We start from the raw sequence: 25227 nt of genomic DNA, 5'->3' as shown, positions 1-25227 counted from the left end.
AGATCTTATAAAGCATCCTTAGATGGCTCTGAAGACATCTGGCCTTGAGTGGACTCCCGTGCAAGTCTTGTAGCATTAATGTTACACTGCAGGTGCGGTCGTAGTTGCCAGTGCTGAACTTGCTCCAGTTTTTTAATATTTTTTTCAGTGTGGGGATCCCAGGTTGGAGCGGCGTACTCAATGATGGGGCGAACATATGTCATGTAGCTAGCCTCTCTGATTCTGCGAGTGCAACAGCTGAAGTTGTGGCTGAGAAAAGCTCACGTGGAATTAGCCTTCTTTGTTACTGCATCAACACCCAAGTATTTGGCAGAGTCAACCTCCTCCAGACTGTGTCCACGGATGTTATATGATGATGGGACTGGTTTCCGCTTGTTTGTGATGCGTACTACCTGACACTTGGTTGGATTGAACTCCATCAGCCATGTACGTTCCTACTTGAACAGTGCATCCAGATCTTGCAATAAGATGATGTCAAGACTCGATGAGATACGTCTGTACAGTGCACAATCATCTGCAAAAAGGCGGGTTGTTGAGCTTTTGACGCAGGAAGGCAGGTCGTTGATGTATATCAAAAAGAGAAGTAGACCTAATACACTCCCTTGGGGCACACCTGATGTAACTGGTACTCTCCCATCAACAATAACCTGTTGTGTACGATTGTGGAGAAAATCTTGGATCCACTGCAAAAAGTGACCTTGGACGCCGTAGTAATCAACCATCTGAAGGAGTCGACGGTGGGAGACCTTATCGAAGGCTTTGGAAATCCAGTAAGAGAAGGTTAATCTGCCCTTTCTCATCAAGCCCTTTAGCTAGGTCAAGGTTGGTCAGAATCAGTTGGGTGTCACATGATCGCCTCTTTCTGAAGCTGTGCCGTGCATCGGATAAGATGTTATGCTGAGTGAGATGGCGAATAACAGCACAATGAAGTATATATATGAGCACATATTAAACTTACATACATGTAGGATTGCTGTCAGCGATATCGGATGGTAGTTTGCAGCCAGTGACTGGTTGCCTTTCTTGAACAAGGGTACAACAAGATCCTTCTTCCATGCTGACGGAACTACTCCCTGATCTATGGAAGCTTAGTGGTTTCAGGTTCTTCAAAAGCTTGATTACCCCAGGGCAACTGACTTGGATATCATCGATGGTAGGGTGAGGGTTGGAACCCAAGTCGGTAGGTCCGCAGAACCTTCGCAGGTGAACACTGAACAGAATTGCTTGTTCTGGATGTTTGCCTTGGTTTTCAGGTCGGCATGCATGAAATTGCCATCCTTCAGAGGAGCTACTCCATTCTGATCGCATCGTTTTATCTTCACCAACCCACCAAGTTTTTTGTTCCTGAAGGGCTCAGAGCAGACGATGGTTATGATATATTGGTTACATAGGCTTGACAACACGTCTGTTGTGACTCTTTCTCTTAGGCGTCTGAAGCGAAGCCAATCCCACTCTTTATTGGTACGCCTGGCTTTCTTGAAAGCATGTGACTTCCTGCGTGACGCTCTTTGATGATGAATTAAACCACGGTTGGTTGAATCTTGTGGTACTGAGCTTTGATGGAACATGCTCCTGCATCGATATTTCCAGACCGTCCTGCTCTTCAGTCGCCAGCTGTTTGATTCGAGTATGTACAGAGCAACTATCAACAATGCTGTCAGCCCACAACTTAGACTCTGCCCTAAAGGTGTCAAAATCAGCACTGTTCCATAAGGCTTTGACCCTCAAGGCCAAGGCCAAGGCTTTGACCCTAAAGCCTCGAGGCCAAGGCCAAGGCTTAACCCTCAAGGCCAAGGCCAAGGCCCTGTTTTATGAAATGACCACTGATATAGAACTAATTATAGTCACATGAGTGACATATCATCACGCAAGGGCGGATCCAGAACACAGTTTGGGGGGGGGGCCAAGAAATTTTGGCCCCCCCCAAAAAAAGTGGGGCAAAAAATTATGGCTTGGGCTTCGGGGCCCGCTTTAAGGGCCCCGAATTTTTTTTGGATTCGAGATGCTCTGTGGTGCGATTTGAGGCAATTTCTGACCATTTTAACCGATGTTTTTTTAGGAAAAGATGGTGGTGTTCTCATTGCCTGCCTTTATTACGACGTCACATGAAAAAAAAATAGTTTCGTTTTTTTTTGGGGGGGGGGCATGGCCCCTTTTGGCCCTTCTGGATCCGCCCTTATCATCACAAATTGCTCGTTACGTAGAACAACATTTCTTTAATTGCAATCAATATGCTCCCATAGGCCTACACCGTTTTATGACTGCATTGTATCTATTAAAGTATAAGTTCAGGTCTTCAATATGGTTTAACTAAACAAAATAATGATTTACTTCTATATTGACACACAATTTTCCCAAGTGTAACAAAAGGGGGATCCAAGAAACTGATTTTGGAAATTTTTATTTGCTTGCCCAACATGGTCAGAAATATCAGCATCATCTAAAACAGATACATGCAAATCTTTAGCACTTATCAGGGAGACATATACAACCAATCAGATCTATTCCATAGTTATATGCAATTAAAGTGATCATCTCATTAGCCCCACAAGTGTACGGAATATTTTTGCAGCAAATCTACTACAATGGTAACAAAATATGATGCTATAAAAGTGGAAGTGTGCCCAACACACAAATCTATAGGGTGCCTCCCTCCTCCATGGTAATACGATTAAAATGGTAACAGCAAAATTTACAACAGATTTATCTGGAAAGTGCAAAAATCTATGGGCCTTGAAGAGTCTTGACTCAAAATTGCAAGGCCCTGAACCCTCAAGGCCAAGGCAAAGGCTTTTGCCCTCAAGCCTCGAGGCCAAGGCCAAGGCCCTAAAATCCAGCCTTAAGGCCAAGGCCCAGCATCAAGGCACTACATCACTGATATCATATGACGAGATGGTTTTCGCCTCTGTGCCTGTACATTTGTGTCAAGAAGAATGATGTCATGATTGTTTAGGCCTGGTGAGCTCTCGCATCTGGTAACATATGATGGGAATTTATTAATATAAGATCGAGTGTGTTGGTTCTACTTGTAGGGAAGTTGACTACTTGATCCAAGCCCACTCTAGCAACAGTGTGCAGAAACAACTCGCTGATAAGATGACGATGCTGGTGACCAGTCACTTGATCAGTTTCCCAGTTATTGTCTCAACACTTTAATCCAAAAATACTGCAAGTGAGACTTGCGCAATCCCCCTGGCATGCTGGCAGTTTTTTGTAAAGCGAGTATCCCTAACCAAAATAGTAGATTTCTATTGTTTTAGCAAAATAATGCTTTGACCTTTGACCTATCGGTCCCAAAATCAATAGGCTTGATAAGGCTACCAAGAACAACCCACAACCAAATTTCAAGTTCATATATTGTAAGTAAAGTATTTTTCAAGTTATCGTGCCGACAAGAGTTAACTTAACCAAAACATAACACACACACAGAAAAAATGCATACGCACACACATGCGCGCACAGTCGTGTTTTACTATACGCCTGAGGACAACCTATTGTGTTTCCCTTTGTCCCTCTAATATAACACTTTCCCATAGACTAAGCACATAACCGTACGATAGAGGACCAGTTTTAACAATAGGCACCGTCGTCCGAGGATCAAAGGCCCCTTTGTGCTCCTTTTGTTGTCTGTCCTCGAGCGTAATACAATACAAGAGCGTTTGTTTATGGTGTAAATCGAGGATTTTCTTTTTTTTTCTCTTCCCTTTTCCTTTGTTTGTACTTAAACTTTTTCGCAACAGCTCTCATTGGTTTTGTACACGTTTTCCAACCGATGAGTTGTCCATTTGGTTCCTGACCTCGATTCATATATGATGTTGCACGTGTGTGACCTCGATTTACACCATAAACAAACGCGCATAGACAAACACACAGAAGGAATAGCTGTCGCAATATTCCCCTCCGGCTTGCAGCATGGGGGATAAAAACGGCACTTGTGCGCGACATGCTAATTCAACTCGAAATTGTTGACATTTGATCTTATTCCCCTGAACCCAATCTGACCCAAGGCAACTTGAGAATACCCCCCCCCCCCTCCCCAATAGGCGTAGCCTGGGGGGGGGGGGTAAGGGGGGTATTTCCCCCCCCCCAATATTTTGTAAAGAATGCCCTTTTCCATTCAAATGCCCTTTTTTCATCGAGCTTAAACCCCCCCCCCCCAATAATTTGTAAATAGTGCCCTTTTTTATGAAGTGCCCTTTTTTATGAACTAGTGTCCTTTTCAAAAAAGAAGTGGTGCCCTTTATTCTGGCATCTGCCGTTTTGGGTGCCTTTTTTCAGAATTTCGCACATGTATCGCCCTGAAAAGCACCATATATTTGCCCTTTGTGTGCATAAGACGGTACCAGCCCCCCCCCCCCTCCCTATAGAGAACCTATCTCTACTACAACATAGTTATTTCATTCAATACTTGCAAAAAACTTCACAGACTTTTATCAATGCGTATTGAAAAACAAAAATCGATGTCTTACAGTGTAATATCCGTAATGGTCATTTATAGTGCGTATATCTCATTAATTACTTCAGCTACATGACAGGCCTTAGCTACAGTTGTAACAGAGTTTTAGATACTCTATGTGGACATTCCTTTGTTTTCATGTAGTTAAGAAAACTCGGTACAAAAAATAACTTTACTTTAATTGTGAAGACTCTTTCAACCCAAAATTTGCTTATTGATTTCCTTGAATGTTTCTCTTTATTCTGCGACAGGTAACCCTAACCCAAAAATGCCCCTAAACCTGTTTTCCAGAGAGGGCGAAATGTTATGTGGACACAGCTTAGTCCACATAACGTCAACACACCCTGAATTTTGTGGACATCTTTTGTTCACATGCCCACATAGTGACTGTTAGACAAACTCAGACATACATGTTTTGGGTAGTTATGGGGTACCACTATTGTCCACTTGACTTCCCTTCTTTTATTCTCCTTTGTTCCCATTGAAATCTCAAACTCCATAGCATTTTACGTATGGGGTACTGAGATTTCTAAAGACCGACTTGCAGGGTACCATTGTCCCTATTGTTGCTCTTTGTTCCCGGTACCCCATAAGTCAGTATACGTATAAACCCAACCACCCACGGAAGGACAAGGCGGAAACAGTACGCCCCTTGGGCTTCGCCGCGGGCATAAAAAAAAAAGGCGTGAAACCACAACTTGCCAGCTTTGCCTGTTTGATCTGACTGCTGGTGACTAGCCATTGTTAAAAGTAAAGCAGGGGAAGTGGAAGTGAATTTTGATCGTCTGTGACTGTTTAGACAGCAGGAGGACTAATTAAGGTAAGGTTTTATCACTTTTGAGGGTGGTTTTGATTGCTTTTGTTGTGCAAATGAAAATAATTCAAACCAACAATATGCATATGATTAAATACTCCATTCAATCTGCACATAAACAAAATTGCAAAAATATCAAAATAAAAAGATTTTCCGACTGACTGATCCTATTTTTGAAAGTCATGTAATTGGAAGCAGAAGTAATTTTTGGTTGTTCTTGGCCTCATCACTAGCAGACTATGAAACACCACTATGAAATGATGTAATCTACCATGTAAAGCTCAAATCATTTAAAGACAAGACCATTTAAAGGACGTCTTGACGGACAAGGAGGTGAAGATGGCAACACGGGTCCGGATGTTGGAGGCAATGGTGCGCAGCAGACTAGTCTATGCAGTGCAAACCGAACGACTCCAAGCCTCCGTACAAGACAAGCTTGACAGCCTGTGGGTGAATTTCTGCAGGAAGCTAGTCAAAGGCGGGTTCAGCAAGAAGAAGAACATGGACGGTGAGGACACCGACGTGTACAAGTAAAATGCTGGCGAAATACTGAAAATCTGCCGGACATCCCGAGCGAGCGAGTTCTGTCTAAAACAGCACGTCAAGTACATGGCGCACATTCTCGCATGCCCAACTCGAGCGGGCAAAAACAGTGGCTGTTCACCAAGGCTGAGCATAAAAACAAAAAATCTGACTGATTTATGTATCTGTAACATAAGAATCAAAGACTGTCTTTATTTATACTTTCTAAGGCTTGTGATGTTATTTCTAAATAGTTTAAAATGAATTGAGACCGTTTTGCCATGACACTAAACTTTGGTTATTCTCACCTGCTCCACAGACAAGTTAGACTCCAGACCACTTGTGCACTGCTGCTGAAGTGTGTCCATGCTTCTGACTGGCTGAAAACCATTTACGCACATATCTCCAGGAATTTTACGATATCTATAGAGAGCCGAAATTGAAAAATGTGTTTTGCATGTGATTCAACTTCACCTTAACTTCCAGCCATTAAGAGGATGTTCCAACACTCATTTCCACATTCCATGATTGTTATGATTGTTACATACATGTACATACACATACACGGGAAATACCCGGTACACTAATAGTATACATGGGAGTGTAGAAATACATGTAATAGTTAAAGAGGTTGTGGAATGCTCGAAGACATTTCCGTCATTTTTCGGGTATATGTAGCCTAAGGTGTGATGAAATAAAAACAACTATTGTTTCTGTCATGAAATGAGTACAAAAGGTACTTTTGAGAGCTGTTTTTCAGGTCCAGTTTCGACCCGAACGTGCAACTGTGTAAAAGTCGTCGTTGCGGGCAGCAAACAAAACACAGTAAATCGTGACGTAATAAACAGGACTCGTGTATGCTACTGTGCATCGGGAGTCCTGTTTATTACGTCACGATTTACTGTGTTTTGTTTGCTGCCCGCAACGACGACTTTTACACAGTTGCACGTTCTTTATTATAATAAAATAAGGCCGCGGTAAGTCAAGCGATACCATTTGGAGTACTGTTATTCGAGTACGAGTACTTTGATGATCGAGTATAATTTCGACATGTCGAGTACGAGTACTTTGCTGCCCGAGTACCAGTACCGTCGTTACGAGTATGAGTACTTTGACATTGAAGTATGAGTACTCTAAAAAAAAATTATACGAGTACCGAGTACGAGTACTACAACAATGCTTACCACGTGTACAGAGTGAGTTTTAAAAAAAAATGTCCCTTTGGAAAATTTGTTGTCTCCCACAAAGGAAGAAAGCTTACCAGCTTTTCTCTTCAGCCAACATTCGATCTGAGTATTGACCACATTCAGTACAAATGTCACTAATATTCATCCATGCATGCAAAGGATACAGACCTTTCTTTGCAACTACCCAAAAACACTAACAACACAATGTTTCTCAATATTTTAAGGGGGTATTCAACGTTAATGCCACAACCAAGAACCAGACTTGTATTCGAGTCACTAAACATCGAGTCCAAGTCCGAATCCGAGTCACATTTCTTGAGTCCAAGTCCGAGTCCCGAGTCCTCCAGGTCGAGTCCCAGTCCGAGTCACGAGTCACAAAGGTCGAGTCCAAGTCCCGAGTCACGAGTCACCTCTTTGTATCGAAAAACATACATTTTAGGGAATTCAGAGATTCAGAGTCACCTTTGATATAGTATTGGAAAAACATACATTTTAGGTGCTGTAAATTTCCATTTTTCCCCACAGCTTTTCTCTAATTTTCTCTGGAAATGAGGAGTTCATTCGCAAAAACAGTTATAAAGGCAATTCAGACAAAACTGGTATTGGACTAACTTTTGCATTTAAAGTTCAGGCGTTTCAAATATCTTTTTTTAGACTTCTATGAAAGGTGGCGATTGAAGTTTGACGTAGTGCCGGTTTTCTCCTCTATTTCCTCTTGCAGAACTTGCATTCTGCACCTGATCTTCCATTTGCATTTCTCTTGAAGTTAAGATACCCAAAATTGACAATTTTTGGAGTGGATGCTATCATGATCTACGTACATTGCAACTTGCATGTAACGTTACCGAAACTGGCAGATCAGCAGACTAATCATATCGCGTTATCGCGATGCGACAGCAATACACGAGTGAACGACAGGACGTCTGCCAAGAAAAGTCTGGTACCTTACCCTATCAATCTTGCACCAATGCAGTATTGCGTGCGGACGGCGGGGTACAAGTTTCGGTACATTGATTTCTTTAATCAATAGATCGGTAACCGGCCACGGCCACACACGCACCGTATCGAGCGCCCTGTACATGTATTGCACAGTAAAGAAAACGATCGACTTACGTATGTGTGCGTGTGCAGTGCGGTAATTTCCATCGAGTCACAAGTCAGTTCGAGTCCGTAGCCCCGAGTCCGAGTCCGAGTCGTAAGTCAAAGTGACTCGAGTGCGAGTCCAAGTCATTAAAAATGTGACTCGAGTCTGACTCGAGTCCGAGTCACGAGTCATAAGTCTGCCAAGAACCTGAATAAGATGCGCCAAGATCTCAAAATCTAATATCCCCCTTCAATTTTTTTTCTTTGGGGCACCTCAAGGACCGGGTGTACTGCATTGTGCCAAACACCCTGCAGGACTTTCACCAGGATTACTTGTGAAATCCAAGCCCTCACAAGAACACGGATGGTCCGCAGAGCTATTGCAGACATGAGGACATGGGCACAACTACGCATTGATCTGAATGACAGACAGGTGGAGGGTCGAGAAGCAACAAAGTGAAAATAACCGTATCTGTCATTCACTTTCAAGTTCAATAAATGTAATTCTATTTAATTGATGTCTTGTTCTGCTATTCCTATAATTTCCTTCATTGTCCTCAGGCCCATTGTTGCCATCGTGTTCACAGCAAAAGGCATATTCTGAACATCGTGTTGGTATGGTTTGGGGTAGTCACAAAGAAAGGCCTGTATGGATACATCCTTTTCATGCATGGATGAATATCAGTGAAACTTTTACTGACTTATGGTTAATACCCAGACCGAATGATGACTGAGAAGAAAAATAACAGTGTTGCTGTTGAAACCCCTCAACAGGAGTGAAGTTATCATCTGGAAACCATTAACCTTTAATTTACTACTGTGACTTTGACCTTTGACCTTTTGACCCCCAAATCAATAGTAACCTTTCCCATTTTTGTGGGAGACAACAAATTATCCAAAGTGACATTATTTTTTACCCACCTTGTACATTGTATGCACATGGACTTACCAGTATTCTACTTGTAATATACTTCAGAGTGCAATAACGTGACTGACATTACCTTAAGCTAAAAGACCGAGACTGACATTACACGTGACTGCAAACTCGTCCCCAGAGTGCTGAGCAGTACGCACCCACCACTACCTGTTCTCTCACCCTGGTATTGGATCATTTGCATGTGCAAGATTTTTGAACACGTATGCAAATGAGGAATAGTCTGGTGCATGCCTAGTGTGTGACATTTGTGTTTGTTTTTGTATGCGATGTCTGAGGTAAAAACAGAATCAATTTGTCGCAGCGCGAGCATGGCATGAGTTACGAAAATACAATTTTACATTAATTAAACTGTTACGATCTTAACGAGACAACATGCAGTATCACATTTTATATTAATAAAAACAAACTGGAAAGGAAATGAATATTTTCGATAAGGCGTGGACGAATGATCGCGAAAACACGTACTGCACGTTGTTAATAACAACACCAAGTATACGATATAAATCCAGTTCTAGCCAATTGCGGTATCGAATCAGGATGCTGGAAGAAAGTTTCCTATCCAGGGCTATTGGAAACGAGGTTGGAAATAACGTAAGCACTGGGGATGAGGTTGACGTGACTGACATTTTTGTTATAATTATTTCAATATTTCACAGCTCTAAACCACAAAACTTATAAACAACGATCAATGTCACACGGTGTTACTACTTCCCAGAACTCAAGTTAAGACTCTTTTTTATAGATTTACTTAACTGGTCAGAATGTTGGTATTTCCAAAAAGAAAAAGAAGTACCTTTTTGTGATTGAAATCATAGTATTTTTTGTTTCTCATTTACAATCAAAGGCAATGAAATAAAAATGATAACTGAAAAATGCTACACATGTTCATAAAAACATTCCCCCAAAACAAAAATTGAAATAAACTAGAAGTATGTCTGTTTGATGGACAGAACATAGGGCTTTACAGCATTATGATTTTTGTTTGTGCTTTTTTGGTAATGTGCAGTCATATAAATAATAAATTTTATGTGTCACCTCATGAAATTATTCTTACCACTGCACTCATACACATCCATTATTGAACATCAGCTATAAAGTTTCATTCATGCAGTGATGGGATCACAGAATAAAATGAAGGTTAAACAGATGAAGCTGGTTTTATTGTATAACTTACCCCCAAGTATTGATCTTCTCCTCGTTTCCATTAATGCAGATGTCCAGGTGTGAGGGGTCAACATCCGCACTCACTTTGCATTCTTTACTTTCACCTTTGCGGCTAAACCCAAAGTCACTGAAGAATATAAAAAAAGTGAAAACATATCAATTTCAAAGTGTGGTTACAAGTAATAAGGGATGAACAAATAACAAGGGCAACTTTGTAACGTCACTTTAAGTGACTTGAATTTGGACTAGAAGCATTGTAATGGACCTGTGAGGAATTGTGAATCTGCAGCATAAACATAATAAGAAGTAAATGACATGCTAGGTTATGTGTTTGTATGGACTCCAAATTAAAGTTATGTTCGCAGAAAGCTTTTTTAAACTGCAAAATAGTGACTCATATTGATAATGTTGACACCATCCCCCCCCCCCCCCGGAAGTGTGTGCCGATTCTACTAGCGAATACTTACCTGTAGAGCATTACCACATGAGGATGCTATCCATTCTCTATCATTTTCCTACATTATTTAGCGGCCTGTCCACCATTTCACTCCCTCTTTTCTTGAGAGTACAAGTGCTTGAGAGTTGGGAGGCAGGTGGGCGCTCCATGGGTAAGTACTTGCAAGTAGAATGGGGGAGGGGGATTCTACTGCACTTGTCTTACCCATAGAGCACTACTTCATATAGGTAGGTGGGTTCAAGCATACAACATAAAGTGTACAAGCTGGTCAGCGGGCTGCACGGGAGTGTAATCCCTATGAATAAACACCCATCAGAACGAAACCAGGAAATCGGCACTCACCAAAGAGGACAGGCCTTTACTGTTTGGTACTGGGGGGCACCAGCGGTGTACAAACTGAGTCTGGTAATGCTGCTGGGATGCTAAGTCGAGGGGCTGCATGGTCTGTTTGCTCTGGAAGTAGCAGGTTGTGTACATGCTGGTGGATGTCACCATGTGGCTTGCTAGATGTCCGTTAGTGGCACATCCTTGCAAAAGGCCCATCAAAAAGCTACACTCTGGACTTTTTGGGCATGTACCTTGTTCCTGGGGTACAGGCCAATCTATGAATACAAGCACATGGCAGACGCAGCCCAATAGGCGATAGTGTTGCGAGATGCTAGATGGTGCGGCAGAACTTCATTTAATCTCGGTCTGATAGTCGCCGCCAAATTACGTACCAGCTATGGGTACAGACCCAAGGTCTTTCATCCGAAATTGATGAGAGAAGCTTGAAGTTGGGTATCAAGATGTCAAAAATCATTGATGAGCTGTTTTCTGTGGGAGGGGAGGCATGGGGCTGGAACATACATGGCCTGGCTCCAAAGAACTTTAATGAGGATGGGTTTCGCTGAGTTCGCTCTGCAGCAAGCCATGGCTACTATCAAGAGGAAGGTCATCACCAAGGAGATAGTCAGGATAGCAGCCTCATTAAGGGTCTCGAAGGGGCCCGAGTTAGTGTAAAACCTGCCCAAGGACCCCTAACATAAGAAGGGTGAGTTGGGGTATAAAACCATGCCCGGATGAAATGTGCATGGACACCTGATCGCAGAGAAAGCTGCCATACATGTTTAAATTGCCATATTTGCCCAGAAACAGCTCTGAATCGATCTGCCTTGATCTTCCTGGACACTCAGAAGAGATGGGAGATATGGGAAAAGGGGGCAAACAGCTGGTCTATAGTAGAGGGTCGGTTTGCCATGCCTGAGACTTGGAAAAACAGGAGCTGAAATAGAAGCTAACCGTCGTTCTCTTTTGAGAAGTACCATGTTGCAAAGCAGAGGCCAGGAAATGGGCTCACCCTGGAGATTCATGTAAGAGGCCGCCATTTTGTTGTATCCTCCCAGACGGTACCCTCATTCAGGGTACAGGCAGACATGTTGCAAACTCGGTGCCAGGCAGGAGACCAGATTGGACCGAAGGAGAAAGGGGCCAGAAATAGAGCTGGAGCGGACATAAGTAAAGGCAGCATATTGGAATCAAGTTTAAAATGATTACCAATAAGCAAGTGAACAATAGCCACATGGGGACATTACAGCAGGTGTGTCAGCAGAAGAAAGAGCAATGGCTGGCATCTGCCTTTTCGCTCCAGTAAAGGTGTTGTCCCATAGCAATGGTGCCTGAATGTCATCTCTTGTCAAAACACTCGATTTCTCCCTAGAGAGCCCGGTGCTTGTTTTAGTCAGTGGGTGGTCTGGGAGCATCCATTAACTGGAACCATGACTGAGGTTAAGTTATCAATGGTCAGAGGATAGCCAGGGTTAAGACCAAGTAAAATGGGTCAAAGAGCCCCATAAGTTGAGGGTAGAGGCCTGGAGCCTTTGGGATATAGTGACTGCTACAAGCCAGCCTATGGTTGGAAGCAGCAGCGTAATCCAAAGTTGGATGGAACTTCAAGGACTGGTGGAGTCTGACAGCCTGACAACCAGTACTTCATCTGCCATGCCCATTAAGAAAAGGGATTTTTTTCTGTCTCGTCTGCCAAATTAGTGATGGACTAAGGCATTCTAACACAGACTTAAGTTGCTGAGGACACAGCTAATCAAATGAGAGTGTGAGCAATCATCCATGATGGATCCTGGGGTTGGGTTACACTGGTCTGGTGATTGTGACAATCCTTAAGTTGAGAGAAACTGTGGAAGGGTCATCATGGACCCTGAACACTGAACAGCCAAAGAATCTAAAGCAGAGATGAAACTGGCATAGGGGAAAAATCAGGGAAACAGGCCTAACAAAATTACGTGTCCGAAATCTGGGCTGTAATACACATACACAATTGTATGTACAATACACTTCAGGCCCAATTTCCGGACACCGACTCCCGTTTTAATTTGATCCAAAGGAAAATTTTTGATAAAAAGATGGTCAGTGTTTTCATAAAATCAAACGGCCTGATCTACTGTTAGTGTTATTTTGTAATGGACTCATCAACAAAGAAGTTCACTTCTTACTTGAGAAAGGCAAGGAAAAAGCCCGAAAGACAAGGGCACCTTTCATGACAACAATTCAATCATGTCCATGATTCAACCACACAACTCCGTATAGTACGTGTGAAAAAAATTGGGCATTATCGTCTTTTTCTTCAAACAAATGCCAGTGAAATGTTTCACTATTGCTTTCTTCGCCATCCTCAGGACAATCATTGAGATTTTTAAAGCATTGCATTTTATACAACTAAATCTGAAACCTTCGAAAATTGCACATGTTGGATTTTATCCTCTGGATCGTTCATCATGTTCATGAGCAGATGAGCTTACCCGTAACCGACCGGCCATGTGCTAGTGGGCGGCACGGTAGGTACGTTGGTAGGTACCGTTGCATATCATCGTATGCAGCTGTACTGTGCTACACGCATGCTTCATACACTGTATTTCCGTGTGATGCAATGATTTTTCCATATCATGTGTTAGCCTAGGTGTTGCTACCGTAGAAGCACTCCATTAGCCTCAGGTGAAAGCAATTAAAACTAAGCTCTGGATAATTTTTACGTGCCGTTTTCATTGACTTTTCAGTGATTTTTTGGGAAATTATAGTTGAAAAAATATTTTGTGGGAGGAATCGTAAAAAAAATCTGACTTTTCATTGGAAAAGTCAAAAAGTCTGATTACCGATTAAAATCTGAAAAGTTTCATCTCTGCTAAAGGAAAAGTTGCAGCATGAGGTAAGTTAGTCTTGGTAAAACGCGGGTAAGTGCTGATGCAGGTATTTCAGATGACAGACCTGGGTCAGGGTGAGAAATCATTAATGAAGACTGAAAGAGCCCAAGCTTTCACTAGCCCGGAGTAATGCTGGGCCTTGGCCAGACAGAACAGTAGAAGAATGCTTGCATTTCTGTGGATTGGGGGCAAGCTAGGCTGCAGAGTGGGAGCCCCAGTCTGGCCATGAACACTCAGAGTATGTCCGGAGTTGTAATAAAGTCCAGGCAGTTGAGGCACCAAAGATTGACAGCGGGCAAGCTAGGTACATGGTCACAGCTGGCCTGCTGTCAAGCTTTTTTTAGTTAGGGCGAGTATTGAAAGCACTTTGAGCTTTGGCTCAGCATTTCGCTTTTGGGCGTATCGGCTTCGATAACGCATCCATATAGAATACAAACGCAGATATGCCAATAGCCATACAAAAGCCGTACAAAATTTCGAGTTTTCCATAGGTTTGTGCACAACATGGATGCGCCCAGCAGGCATCACTTTGTATATCGAGTCAGCGCTCTAGCAATTTAATATAGCTCTGTGCCGGTAACAAAACTCTATCTACAGTCGAATCTCGTTAGCACAAACTCTGTTAATACAAAATTCTGGTTATAACAAACATAAAGCCTTGGTCCCGACTGTGCATTTATGTGCACAATGAATAGGACTGATGTTCCTCTTAATACTAAATTCTGATATAACAAACAATTTGGCTAGGTCCGAACAAGTTTGTATTAACGAGACTCGACTGTACCTTCAAGCATGGATGATCTTGCAGCACTCAATGTGCCATTTGTGTACGTGTCCCCCCCCCCCAACAAAATGACCTTGGCTAATACTAGGCTAAGCGTCTAGTAGATGAATAGGGCATGAGGGCTTTACATAGAGGGCGAAGTGTCACTCTGTTGGCCAAGGTAGCACTGGGAGTGAGGGACTTGCCTAGTGTCACACCGTTTAAGGTGTCACTCCGTTTAAGAGGCAGTAAAACAAAATCTCACACCAATAACGTTCAAAAGGAAGGCTGGAAGGAATCTAAGAAATGACTACAAGCCATAGTGTACAGGAATGGCTGATGAAAGAAGTAAAAAATCGAACAGAAATTGGAGCTCTGAAATACACGTCTTTCACAAAGCGTGCTAAGAGAAAGAGGAAGTGAAATGGCCAGCGGGCGGGCCGCAAGGTACCGTGGGAACATAAATCTTAGTGAATGATAAGTGCCCTCAAGAGAATAATGCATGTAGCAGTGCTCTACAGGTAAGAACAGCACAGTACAAACCTGATTTACACCAGCATAATTCCTCTAGACAGGATTATTATAGATAAGGCTTTTCTATGTTATTAACATTTTCTGCTTTATTAAATTGCAGATTGTTATCTTAATCACTTAGAGATCATCATAGCTTATCAAGTGACTCTGAGTTTATGGTGTGTAATTGGTTGGTTTTGATTGTGAACACCAGTCATTTAGTTACCTTGTTTTCAGATGTCCGAGCTTATAGTTTTTGAAACTTCTCACACCACAAGTGAGACCGCGGCAGCCACAATAACAAAGTCAGTGATTTCGTTCCACAAAAGTAAGTCTAAGTTACATTGATCATCATGTCATTGTCAATTAGTCATAAATCCTGCAATAATCTCTAATCACTTAGAGATCATCATAGCTTATCAAGTGACTCTGAGTTTATGGTGTGTAATTGGTTGGTTTTGATTGTGAACACCAGTCATTTAGTTACCTTGTTTTCAGATGTCCGAGCTTATAGTTTTTGAAACTTCTCACACCACAAGTGAGACCGCGGCAGCCACAATAACAAAGTCAGTGATTTCGTTCCACAAAAGTAAGTCTAAGTTACATTGATCATCATGTCATTGTCAATTAGTCATAAATCCTGCAATAAGAGTCACACAAGTCGAACGTCACTGACAGCTGCTGAGGAGTTCAGCCAATCTATAAACAGGAGTGGCAAATGTCTGTAATATCTGTGTGTATATTGTAGACTGTGATTGCACGAGAAAAGACGGTTAAACAATATATTGAGTCATACCAGAAATGAGCCCCAGTCTATGGCCAGTCAATAGACTCGAGGAGCTTAGTCTAATGACTGGACATAACAGCCAAAAACAGCTGTTTTTCCATGTAACACACACTTTTTTTTCTCGAAAACTCGTAGAAATGCCCATCATATATAGCTGATAATTCACTTACCACTCATAGTCATCTTTAGTACAGGAACATGGATTAGATTGTTTGGCTTTAGGCTCATGGGCATAATTCAGTCGGCACAGGGAATCAGGTTTCACTCTTTCAAATGTTTCATTTAACCCCAGAAGACAGCCTCTCCTTTCATTTGACAGATGTGGAACCCATTCATCAAAATCTTTTTCTGTGCCTGTAAGAGCAAAAAGAAGTCGTTAATATACAGAGATATTGCACAAATATTTGCAGAGATAACACCTGAAAGACAGACACCAATTGAAACGACAGAAATGATTGAGTATCCTCAAAAAAAGAAAAAAGCAAAGAAAACGGATTTGTTTCAAACTAAAAAAAAAAAAAAAATCAGAGCCAACTGCTAAGTATTTTGATGTGTGTCCCATTGCTCTCGGGTAGGTGTGCCACATCTCATTTCATTTTATGTTGGTCATAGTTGCATTTATGGACCAATCTTTGGTAAATAACTACAATGATGAAACATTTATTGTGGTATCGGGCAGAGGAAATACTAGCTGGGATGAGTCGTTGAATTTGTATTATTCACAGGTTTAAAAAAATTGTCAGTGGAAAAAAATTAAGAGGTAAATAAATTAAAAAAAAACTGGGGAAAATTGGCCAGGGGGCGACTTGATACAATCATTGGACCAGACAAACATTTTCTTCATCGTCCTTGTCCGATAAATCCCCCTAAATATCCAAGTTATTCATTATCCCCCAAGCACATCAGCTACAGAGTGCCTGCCTTTGCAATTAGCACCTGCTTTTGAAAACCGATGTGGGAAAATCAAAAATTTGGAGTGAAAACTTGACAGATTTTTCAAGGAACTTTCATCATGTAACTATCATATGAGCATTTTCACAACGACTGGCTTTGGCTTCGTCTTACGTAGATTTTAGACCCTCAACTTCTGGAACTCCAGCTACATTTTGGTGCCTGTTATGTTTCAGGAACATTCAATCGGTTGATATGAAGCCAAAAGTTGGAATATTCCCATTTGGTTCGCCTCTCAGTGATTTTGAAGTCAGAAGAAAAGCAGAAGCCAAAGCAAAGGTTTCGAAAACCCCCTATAATGTTGCTGTGAATCATGATCAGTGCGCCTTCAATTGATGTGCATATTCATATCGTACAAATTTCTACGCGTACGATCGACCGTTATTTATATATACTAATGTATTACTTTGACCTCAATTTGCATGTTGACGATACTTTTCGGAGTGTTTTCATAGTGATAATGTTGTAATATTCAACTATTTAAAGCCCAGAAGAAACACACTTGCCAAAAAAGCAAAACAAAACAAACAAATCATTTTTTTTCACATGCCAACCGTGACTTCAAAGGACAGTGAAATTAGAGCTTATATACAACCATATGGAGCTATAAGATATAACCAAGCCACTCTCCATTAACTCTTTCAGTGCCAAAGTCGTACATGTACGAGGTATATTTGTTAGTTCGAAATCGCCAACCTCATACATGTACGAGGCAATGTTCGTATTTAAAAATTGCCAAACCTCGTACACGTACAATGTACGAGGTAGAGTAAGGGGGCGCTCTTGCTTTTTCTAATAATATCATTTTCATTCAGTTACGACCTGTATTTATTTGTTTCATTCGAGTTCTTGCGAGAGGGCGCAGCACTGACACTCGTATTTTCTGCAAAAAGTGCGGAATTCCCCTGTGTGCAAGACAGTGTTTCAGGGTGTATCACTGTGTATGTGACTACTATTGACTTTCCAATATACCAAGGATATACCAGAGAGCAACAACAAATTTAGTGAGTAGAACTTACTTTTTACTTTACTTTTTTTTTTTACAGAATTTTGAACAATTAACAAAAATGCTCTAAGTTGGGCACTTTAGGGTTAAACTTTTCAAATTTCGCGGGCACTGAAAGAGTTAACCCTTGCATTTTGTGTTACCGCACACTTTTAGGTCTTTTGCAACAAAAAAGTGACACACACATCAGACAGACAGACTTCAGACAGTCAGCGTACAATTTTTTAATACAGGATTCAAAACTACAAGCATCACAACCTCAAATGCGGTATCAAATTAAAAGGGACAAAACCTTTCATTTGAGTAATGTGGCAATGATTTGGAATATGCTTATGTTATTTTTCCCCAAAAAACTGGGGGTTTTGGTTAAAATTAAGGATTTAGTATTACCATGTTATTGTTATTAATGTTTAGATGCACATTTCCCACTCAATTTTACATCACAAACAAAGCATGACCATCATTGGTAATACTCCCCCCCCCCCCCTTGATATGAGCAGTGAAAACAAACCTTTATTCAATTGGTCTACTTGTTTTATTCAAATTCAGAACAAAATGTGTGTTTCATTGGTATTCTTCACGTCTACCTACACTCATCTTTAAGTACAGCACTGAAGTCAATGGTCACAATCCTCCATCTTCTGTCCTCTGATCCGAATCCCCAAATGCTAACATTAAGAGAGTTGGTGCTTGGCTCTGGCAATAATCCTGTAATGCTGAATGGTTCATCACAGAACTTATATTCATTCCAACAGTGACCCTCGTCATAAGAAAACCTGTGCATTAAAAAGACGCAAATTCATCATTGCTATTAGAGAATGCCAAATTGTTATAAGCATATCTGCATGGCACTTAAAGCTATAGTCCATCATTTGCTGCTATCCGAAAAGTAACTGGCGTAATTATTGTTAAAAAACATACTTGGTTGAAAGATAGTAAGGGGACTAAACTCCCTGTGAAATTATTCTTTCTGGCAAGCTGTCATTTGAAGTAATCAACGATAGAAGGCCTTTCCAATGGTGCTTCTTAAGACACACCGTAGAAAATTTAAATTAGTAGTTTGTTTTGTTATTCGGCAAAGCGCGCTTAAGTATTGGCCCAACGCACACGCGCGGTTGGTTGCTATAATTCGTCGGATCAGTGCACGACATCGCGTAGCTGCAATCGGCTCAGTGAGAACGTGTCTCGGACGCTGAATTCAGGCCCAATTCAAAACATGATTCAGCAACTTTTGATTTGAAATTGAGATCCTAGAATGCTGTTTTTCTCGGAATATACAGCTGAAGCTGAGCTGAAACTTCAACAGGTTAGTTGTTCAGTACCCTTCTTTAGACTTTGAGCACTCTTGTTGCTTCAAACGAACAAAATGCACAAATTTCTATATCTTTAAAAACGACATCATCATGAGAAGAGTATCTTTACTTAGTTACTAATTGGCAGATATATTGCAAGCCTTTACGAAGCAACTTGTTAGGTGGTTTCAACAAGCTTAGGCAAAAAAAAATTAAAAATAGCTGGTCTCTGGTCAGACCAAAGTTCCGGAATTGATGCGGCGATGCATTTTCTTTTTTGGGGGGGGGATCTTTTTTTCTTTAAGCTTGGATTTTACAGACAAGGTGGGTACAAGTTTGCTTTTTTGTGCCCTCATATACCTTAATGCCCTCCATCATTTGCCTTTGTGCCCTTCCCCATTCCTTGGTGCCCCTCATTTGCCTACAGGTAGGCTCCCTCCTCGTTTGCCTCGGTACCCGTTTCCTTCACATTTTCCGTACAGCCAAGGCAACTCTTTATGACTCTGGACTTTGCCTCCAAAACATTTTAAAAACAAGCCCTGCTACATTTTCAGAACAACAGAACCTGTTTTTAAACAAAACTTTGAGGCGCAATAGAGGGCACTGTAGTAGCTACTGCAGAAAATTTGAAATAAAAAAACCACTGATGCGCATGATCAAAATCGACACGCGCGCTGACCAGAGACCAACTCTTTTTTTTCCCTTTTTTTTGGGGCCTTATGGTTCTTTTTTTTCCGACTGAAGGAAACAAAACTTGAGGTTTTGCAAATGCAATTTACAGAACAGACCAAGTCTCACTATGCAGCTGTTAGGAATTTTAAATTTAGGTTTGTAAGAAGATGAAAGTAATTCTTACTTGATAGTATTGGTGACATCCTGTTCGGCAGATATAGCCAGCAAAAGACCACCATGGTTTGTTACAGTGTAGTGATGGGGGCCAGATAATGCTTTTGTCCAGTTGTAACCACCATCATTTGAAATGAAAACATCAGGAGGATGTGTCTCCAAAGCATCGGCGACATTTCCTATTTGTTGAAAAAGTGAATTCATTGTTACCTGAAGTACAAAGGATACTCAATTTCTTTTTAATTGTGTAGCTTAACTGAATACTTTAGTTTGACTGAACAACTGCTAGTTAAAAAAGTAATAACAATAATTATTACCAGCAATGGGTCATTAGGGAGACTTTCCCATAGACTTATTCAAACTTAAAAGTGCCCTAACCTAATATTCCCTTGTCCTTTTTCCACGAATTTCGGTACGTTTACTAATTAGACCACGAGCAACAAATGTAACCTAATTGTGTCAGGAAATGTGGCCTCTAAAGGGGAGGCTGTGCCATTAGGGAGACAGATATGTGTCTCCCTAATGACCGGTGTTTCCTCACTATCGAAGAAATTATGATAACGTGTCTCCCTTATGGTGTATCTCCAATGTGTAGGATGTATGGAGAGAAAGAGGAGGCTTTATTTCATTTAGTTTGCGAAAGCAGCAAGATGGCACAGACGGAATACAAGGAGAGGCACAACAAGTTAGCCAGGGTGATCCACTGGGATGTTTGCCAAAAACGGAGGATCAAGGTCAAGGACAAGCGGTGGGAGCACGTTCCGGAGGTGGTTCTGGAAACTGAGGAGGTGAAGGTTCTCTGGGATTTCAACATTCAGACTGACCATGTTGTAGAGCATAGGTGGCCGGATGTTGTTGTCCTAGATCATGTAGATAAGAATGCGAAGATGTGCCACGTTATAGATGTGGCAGTGCCTGGTGATGCCCGGGTTGCAAAGAAAGAAAAGGAGAAGGTATTAAATTAAAGTACCAGGATTTGTTGGCCAGGAAACTACGCAAGTTGTGGAGGGTCAAGGTGAAGGTCATTCCAGTCATTGTGGGGGCCCTGGGTACCATTCCCAAGTCCCTGGAGAAACATCTCGACGAGATCGGCTCGACCGTGAAGGTGAAATTGCTGCAGAAGGCGGCTCTTCTTGGAACTGCAAGAATCCTACAGAAGACGCTCGAGCTCTAAGGCTGTGGGACGCAGCTTGAGTCGAGTTGATCCAACGCGGACAAGCATAAGATCTCTCATCTCGTTTTGGGTATTGCAAATAATAATAATAATAATAATAGGCATTTATAGAGTGCAAACATATCCACCGTAAGGTGCTCAAGGCCCTATACACATACAAGCAAAACAACAGCAAAAATAAGAAAACAAAATCAACATGCATCAAATCTTATCATAATTCAACGGGTGATTGATAATTTTGTGGCATAAGGAAGAAGGAGGTGAGCTATACAGTTTTGAATAATATTGTGAGCAGTTCAACTTGTTGAATAATTACACAGAAAGTTTGAAGTTATCTTTTCTTGTTTTTCTGTTTTTTTTATTTTTTCTTGTTCGGCATGTCAATTATTCTGTTACAGATAATTAAACCTTGACAGTCACCATTTCTTGAGAATTAAACCTTGAAAATGAAAAAAATATGGAAAAATCAGCCATTGCGTCCAAATGTCCAAGGTGTCAGCTCGTTGGGCCCCGAAGCTCCTTGAACCTGATCAGAAACGGACTCGGCACAACCTTTCAAGGGACAGTGTTGCCATTTTTTAGTTTGTTTGGTTTAATTCTAAGGAACCAGTGACTATCAAGGTTTAATTATCCGTAACAGAAAAACAAGAACAGATAATAACTTCAAACTTTCTCTGTAATCAACTTGCACACTATAGTATAATCATCGCCCTCTACCTTAGGCCACGAACTTATCGATCACCCCTTGTAGCTCTTAATTTGCCAGATAAGGGGGAAGAGGCATATAAGCAGCAATGCATGACAGTGCATCTACATGTATGTGCCATGCTCAAGCATTAGTTATTCGAGAGCAGAGAAACCGATAGCTAATTGTTGTTTGCCTACATGAACAGATCTCTATGTGATAGGACAATCAGTGTGAATAACACCTGCACTATGTTGGGCCAAGGTGTCTATTCTGTCGGGATGATGTTCCCTCAAGTTAAAGCTGGCTCTGGAAAATATGTTGCTCTGAGTGTGACTCTGTTCTGGATACACCATTGGAACGATCTCCATGATAAGAGTTGGGCTGACCCAGTGCCTCCCTTGCAATTTATATACAACACTCATCATTGTCATGTCCCAAGTCTGGATTCAGACCTTGAGTGACCACCGGAAAATCCAAGTCAGTCCTGATGTCGAGCGGGCGCGTGTGTCACGCCGCTATTTCCTCACACAGTCCAGCGGGCAGCGGTGTCACTACTGCGGAGATTGAGACCGGTGACCTTGGGAGAAAATACCTCACGATCCCATAGTACGGCGCATATAGCAGTGTGAAATGCCCACCAGGAACGCCGTAGAAAACTCAGAAAATATGACCATGTATGGAGCTGAAAACTTGTGTCTCACCCGAAAAATGTGTGTGACCATATAGCTGTAGTAGCGTTGCTAAAACATGATGACTGTGCCGGTGTTGTTATTGCTAAAATGTGATGACTTTGGTGTTGGTGGTGCCCTGCCTCTGTGACCAGGCGTGGATGATCGTATAACCAACTCTGACCCATAGGTGTCGTACGCCAGACCCCCGCTGTCCTGCAAGCACATGTGGTCGTGAGGTGTGCAAGCATTCAAGTGACATCCGAATCCTTTGCTTGTATGTGCTCTCGTAGGCTATCAGACATGTGCGAGATTTCCTGGGGAGCAGACCTAGCACTGCTTCGAAGGCACTGCTCCCGAGGTATTTCGGAATGTCAAACCTCAGGAATTAGACCCGGTTTGCTGCGATAGAAATATTACGCTTGGAAAGCTGGAAGAGGTGTACTCAATGAATCATACAGCTTGACCTTGACAGCTTTTTTGGGTTTTTTTTGGTACATCCGCCATTGTTGTAAGCACTGAGAAATATGGCTTTTATAGCACAATACAGAACAAGCCCACAACAAACCGGCATCGACCCTGTACCGTCATGTTTGCTGGGTACTTGGCCTACCGTTATGTGTTCTCGGGGAGGACTACATCAGTGCAAGGGGAAGGTGGCACCAATGAAGAAGCTTCAGTAGAACACCAAGTTCCACAAAGCTTTCAAGCAAATCACATTTGCAATATCAGCACATTTGCAATATCAACAATTATATAGTCATATGCAAGTGTTCTTTCAAATTCATTGTGCTTCATGTAGTGATCGTATATCGTGAACTGTGTTACAGGCAGATCGGCGTGACAGGTGACCCCAGAGGTGACCCCGGCGTGGAGGGTGACCCCAGAGGTGCAGGAGCAGTTGGAGGCCTTCACCCGTGCCATGTATGGTCAAGCGCGTGAGACTGCATATGCGAATGTGGTGAGGAGCAAGCTGCTCAGGGAGAGGACCACTAGCTTAACTGCAAGAGGAAGGTTGACATGGTACGCCTGCCATCAAGCATAACTAACTCATCCCTCATGTGCAGTGCGTCAACCACCGTGTGGCCGGCTACAGGCGTGCTGCTGACCCTAATTTTGAGGCTCCCAAAACGTATGATGAGGGTCAAAGGTGGCTGAAGACAGTTGAGGGGGTACTGGAGCCTGTCTGGTCAATTGGCCCTATCTTGCTCCCATCACTCGTTGATCCGTTGGACACTGATGCTGCTGAAAATGAAGAGGGCCAGCAAAAGAGCGAAGTGGAAAGTGGTATCCTAAAGAGGCTATCGAGATTGACGAAGATTATGTTTTCATTGATGACGAAGATTTCCCTAAGACTTCGCCACAACGTCACTTGTTATAAATAGCTCAGTAATCTTTCTGTAATGACCGGTTCAGGAATTACTTAAGTAATAAATGTTCATCAATTGCAACAAGGTCTTTGCGCTAAGTTGTAGTTATTTCTCCCATCCTATGACCTTGAAGATGACCTTAACACAATGATGAAGACCTCAAATTGACACATCCTATGACCTCGAAGATGATGACTAACCATAATGTTGACATAGAATTGTCTTTGGGTTAAAAAAAAAAAATTCTGACCAATAAGCTTTTATTACCATATCAATGGGAGTTGGACAAAAATATTGTATGTCGGAAAGTCAAAACAATGAAGTTGTCTATTAATAAAATGCCCTTGACCCTTGTCCTTTGAGCAAGAAAATGACCTCTGATTACTTCTAAACCACTATCAATCAATTCCATGACCCTAAAAAAAATAAACATAACGTTAAGCTTTTTATCCACTGGCTCTATTTTAAGATTTCCATAATATTGGGTCAATATCCCAAACTTAGGGGGTGGGGTCAAATATTGAGTCAAGGCTCCAAAATAAAATGCCACATCTTTTGTAATTAAATGGATTTGGTAGTTGGGATAATGTGGAAAATTTGTGAAGCAATAAGTAGGCCTCTATCACCATATCTATGGGAGCTAGGTAAAAAATAATGCAAGTGGGAAAATGAATATGACACTTTTTTTACCAAAATGACCTTGACTTTCGCCTGAATTGCATGGCCTTGACCTCCAACCAGTTTGAAAACCTCGAAAATTGATTCAGCACCCCAGAAATGTATAATTTTGACACCAGGATCATCAAAATCGGCTCATTAGTTATTGACATATGACACTTAGCGTTTTTAATTATTTGCACAGCAGCCATCTTGGAAATATGAAAATAGGGCATCATGGGACATTTTCTATCGCTGGCAACATCAAAATCCTTTTATTAGATGTCCTAGGGTTTCTAAAAATCATCTTGGAATTTTATTTTAGGGGGGTGCATGGGAACTCATTTCTCCTGCCTTACTAGTACTGGTATGTAAAGATAGGCATCTTTTGGCGACCAATGGGTTTAATGGGACTAATAGTCGGTAACGTTTTCATTGTGGAAGGCACTGTCGGCACTAAAATCAATCCGATTGACTTTATACTCAGCACACACTTAGACCAGCACCTAAAGATGTGTGCCAAACATTGACGTCATCATGACGTAATCGCGTGACCCCTGATGTCACAATATAGGTGCATATTTTGAAGGCCAATATCTCCATAACAACACGTCCGATTGGGTTGAAACTCGGTATGTATCTAAACCGGGGTGTGTTATAGATGAAAATCTAAGTGACATCACGATGACCAGTGTTGG

General features: G+C 41.7%; 1 protein-coding gene across 1 annotated transcript in view; it reads right to left on the bottom strand.

Moving 5' to 3' along the window:
• Positions 1-25227, bottom strand: part of LOC119741057 (sortilin-like) — a 75505-nt gene that overhangs the window by 14857 nt on the left and 35421 nt on the right. Inside the window, exons 11-15 of the mRNA XM_038216680.1 lie at positions 19983-20151; positions 18426-18610; positions 16048-16231; positions 10174-10290; positions 6101-6215 (exon numbers count right to left, since the gene is read on the bottom strand). Coding sequence (XP_038072608.1) covers positions 6101-6215; positions 10174-10290; positions 16048-16231; positions 18426-18610; positions 19983-20151 — 770 coding nt within the window. The remainder of the gene's footprint in view (positions 1-6100; positions 6216-10173; positions 10291-16047; positions 16232-18425; positions 18611-19982; positions 20152-25227) is intronic.

Source organism: Patiria miniata, unplaced genomic scaffold (assembly GCF_015706575.1).
Source record: "Patiria miniata isolate m_02_andy unplaced genomic scaffold, ASM1570657v1 HiC_scaffold_11, whole genome shotgun sequence".
NCBI lineage: Eukaryota > Metazoa > Echinodermata > Asteroidea > Valvatida > Asterinidae > Patiria > Patiria miniata.
The sequence above is the reverse complement of the archived record's forward strand: the minus strand, read 5'-3'. Positions and strand labels throughout refer to the sequence as shown.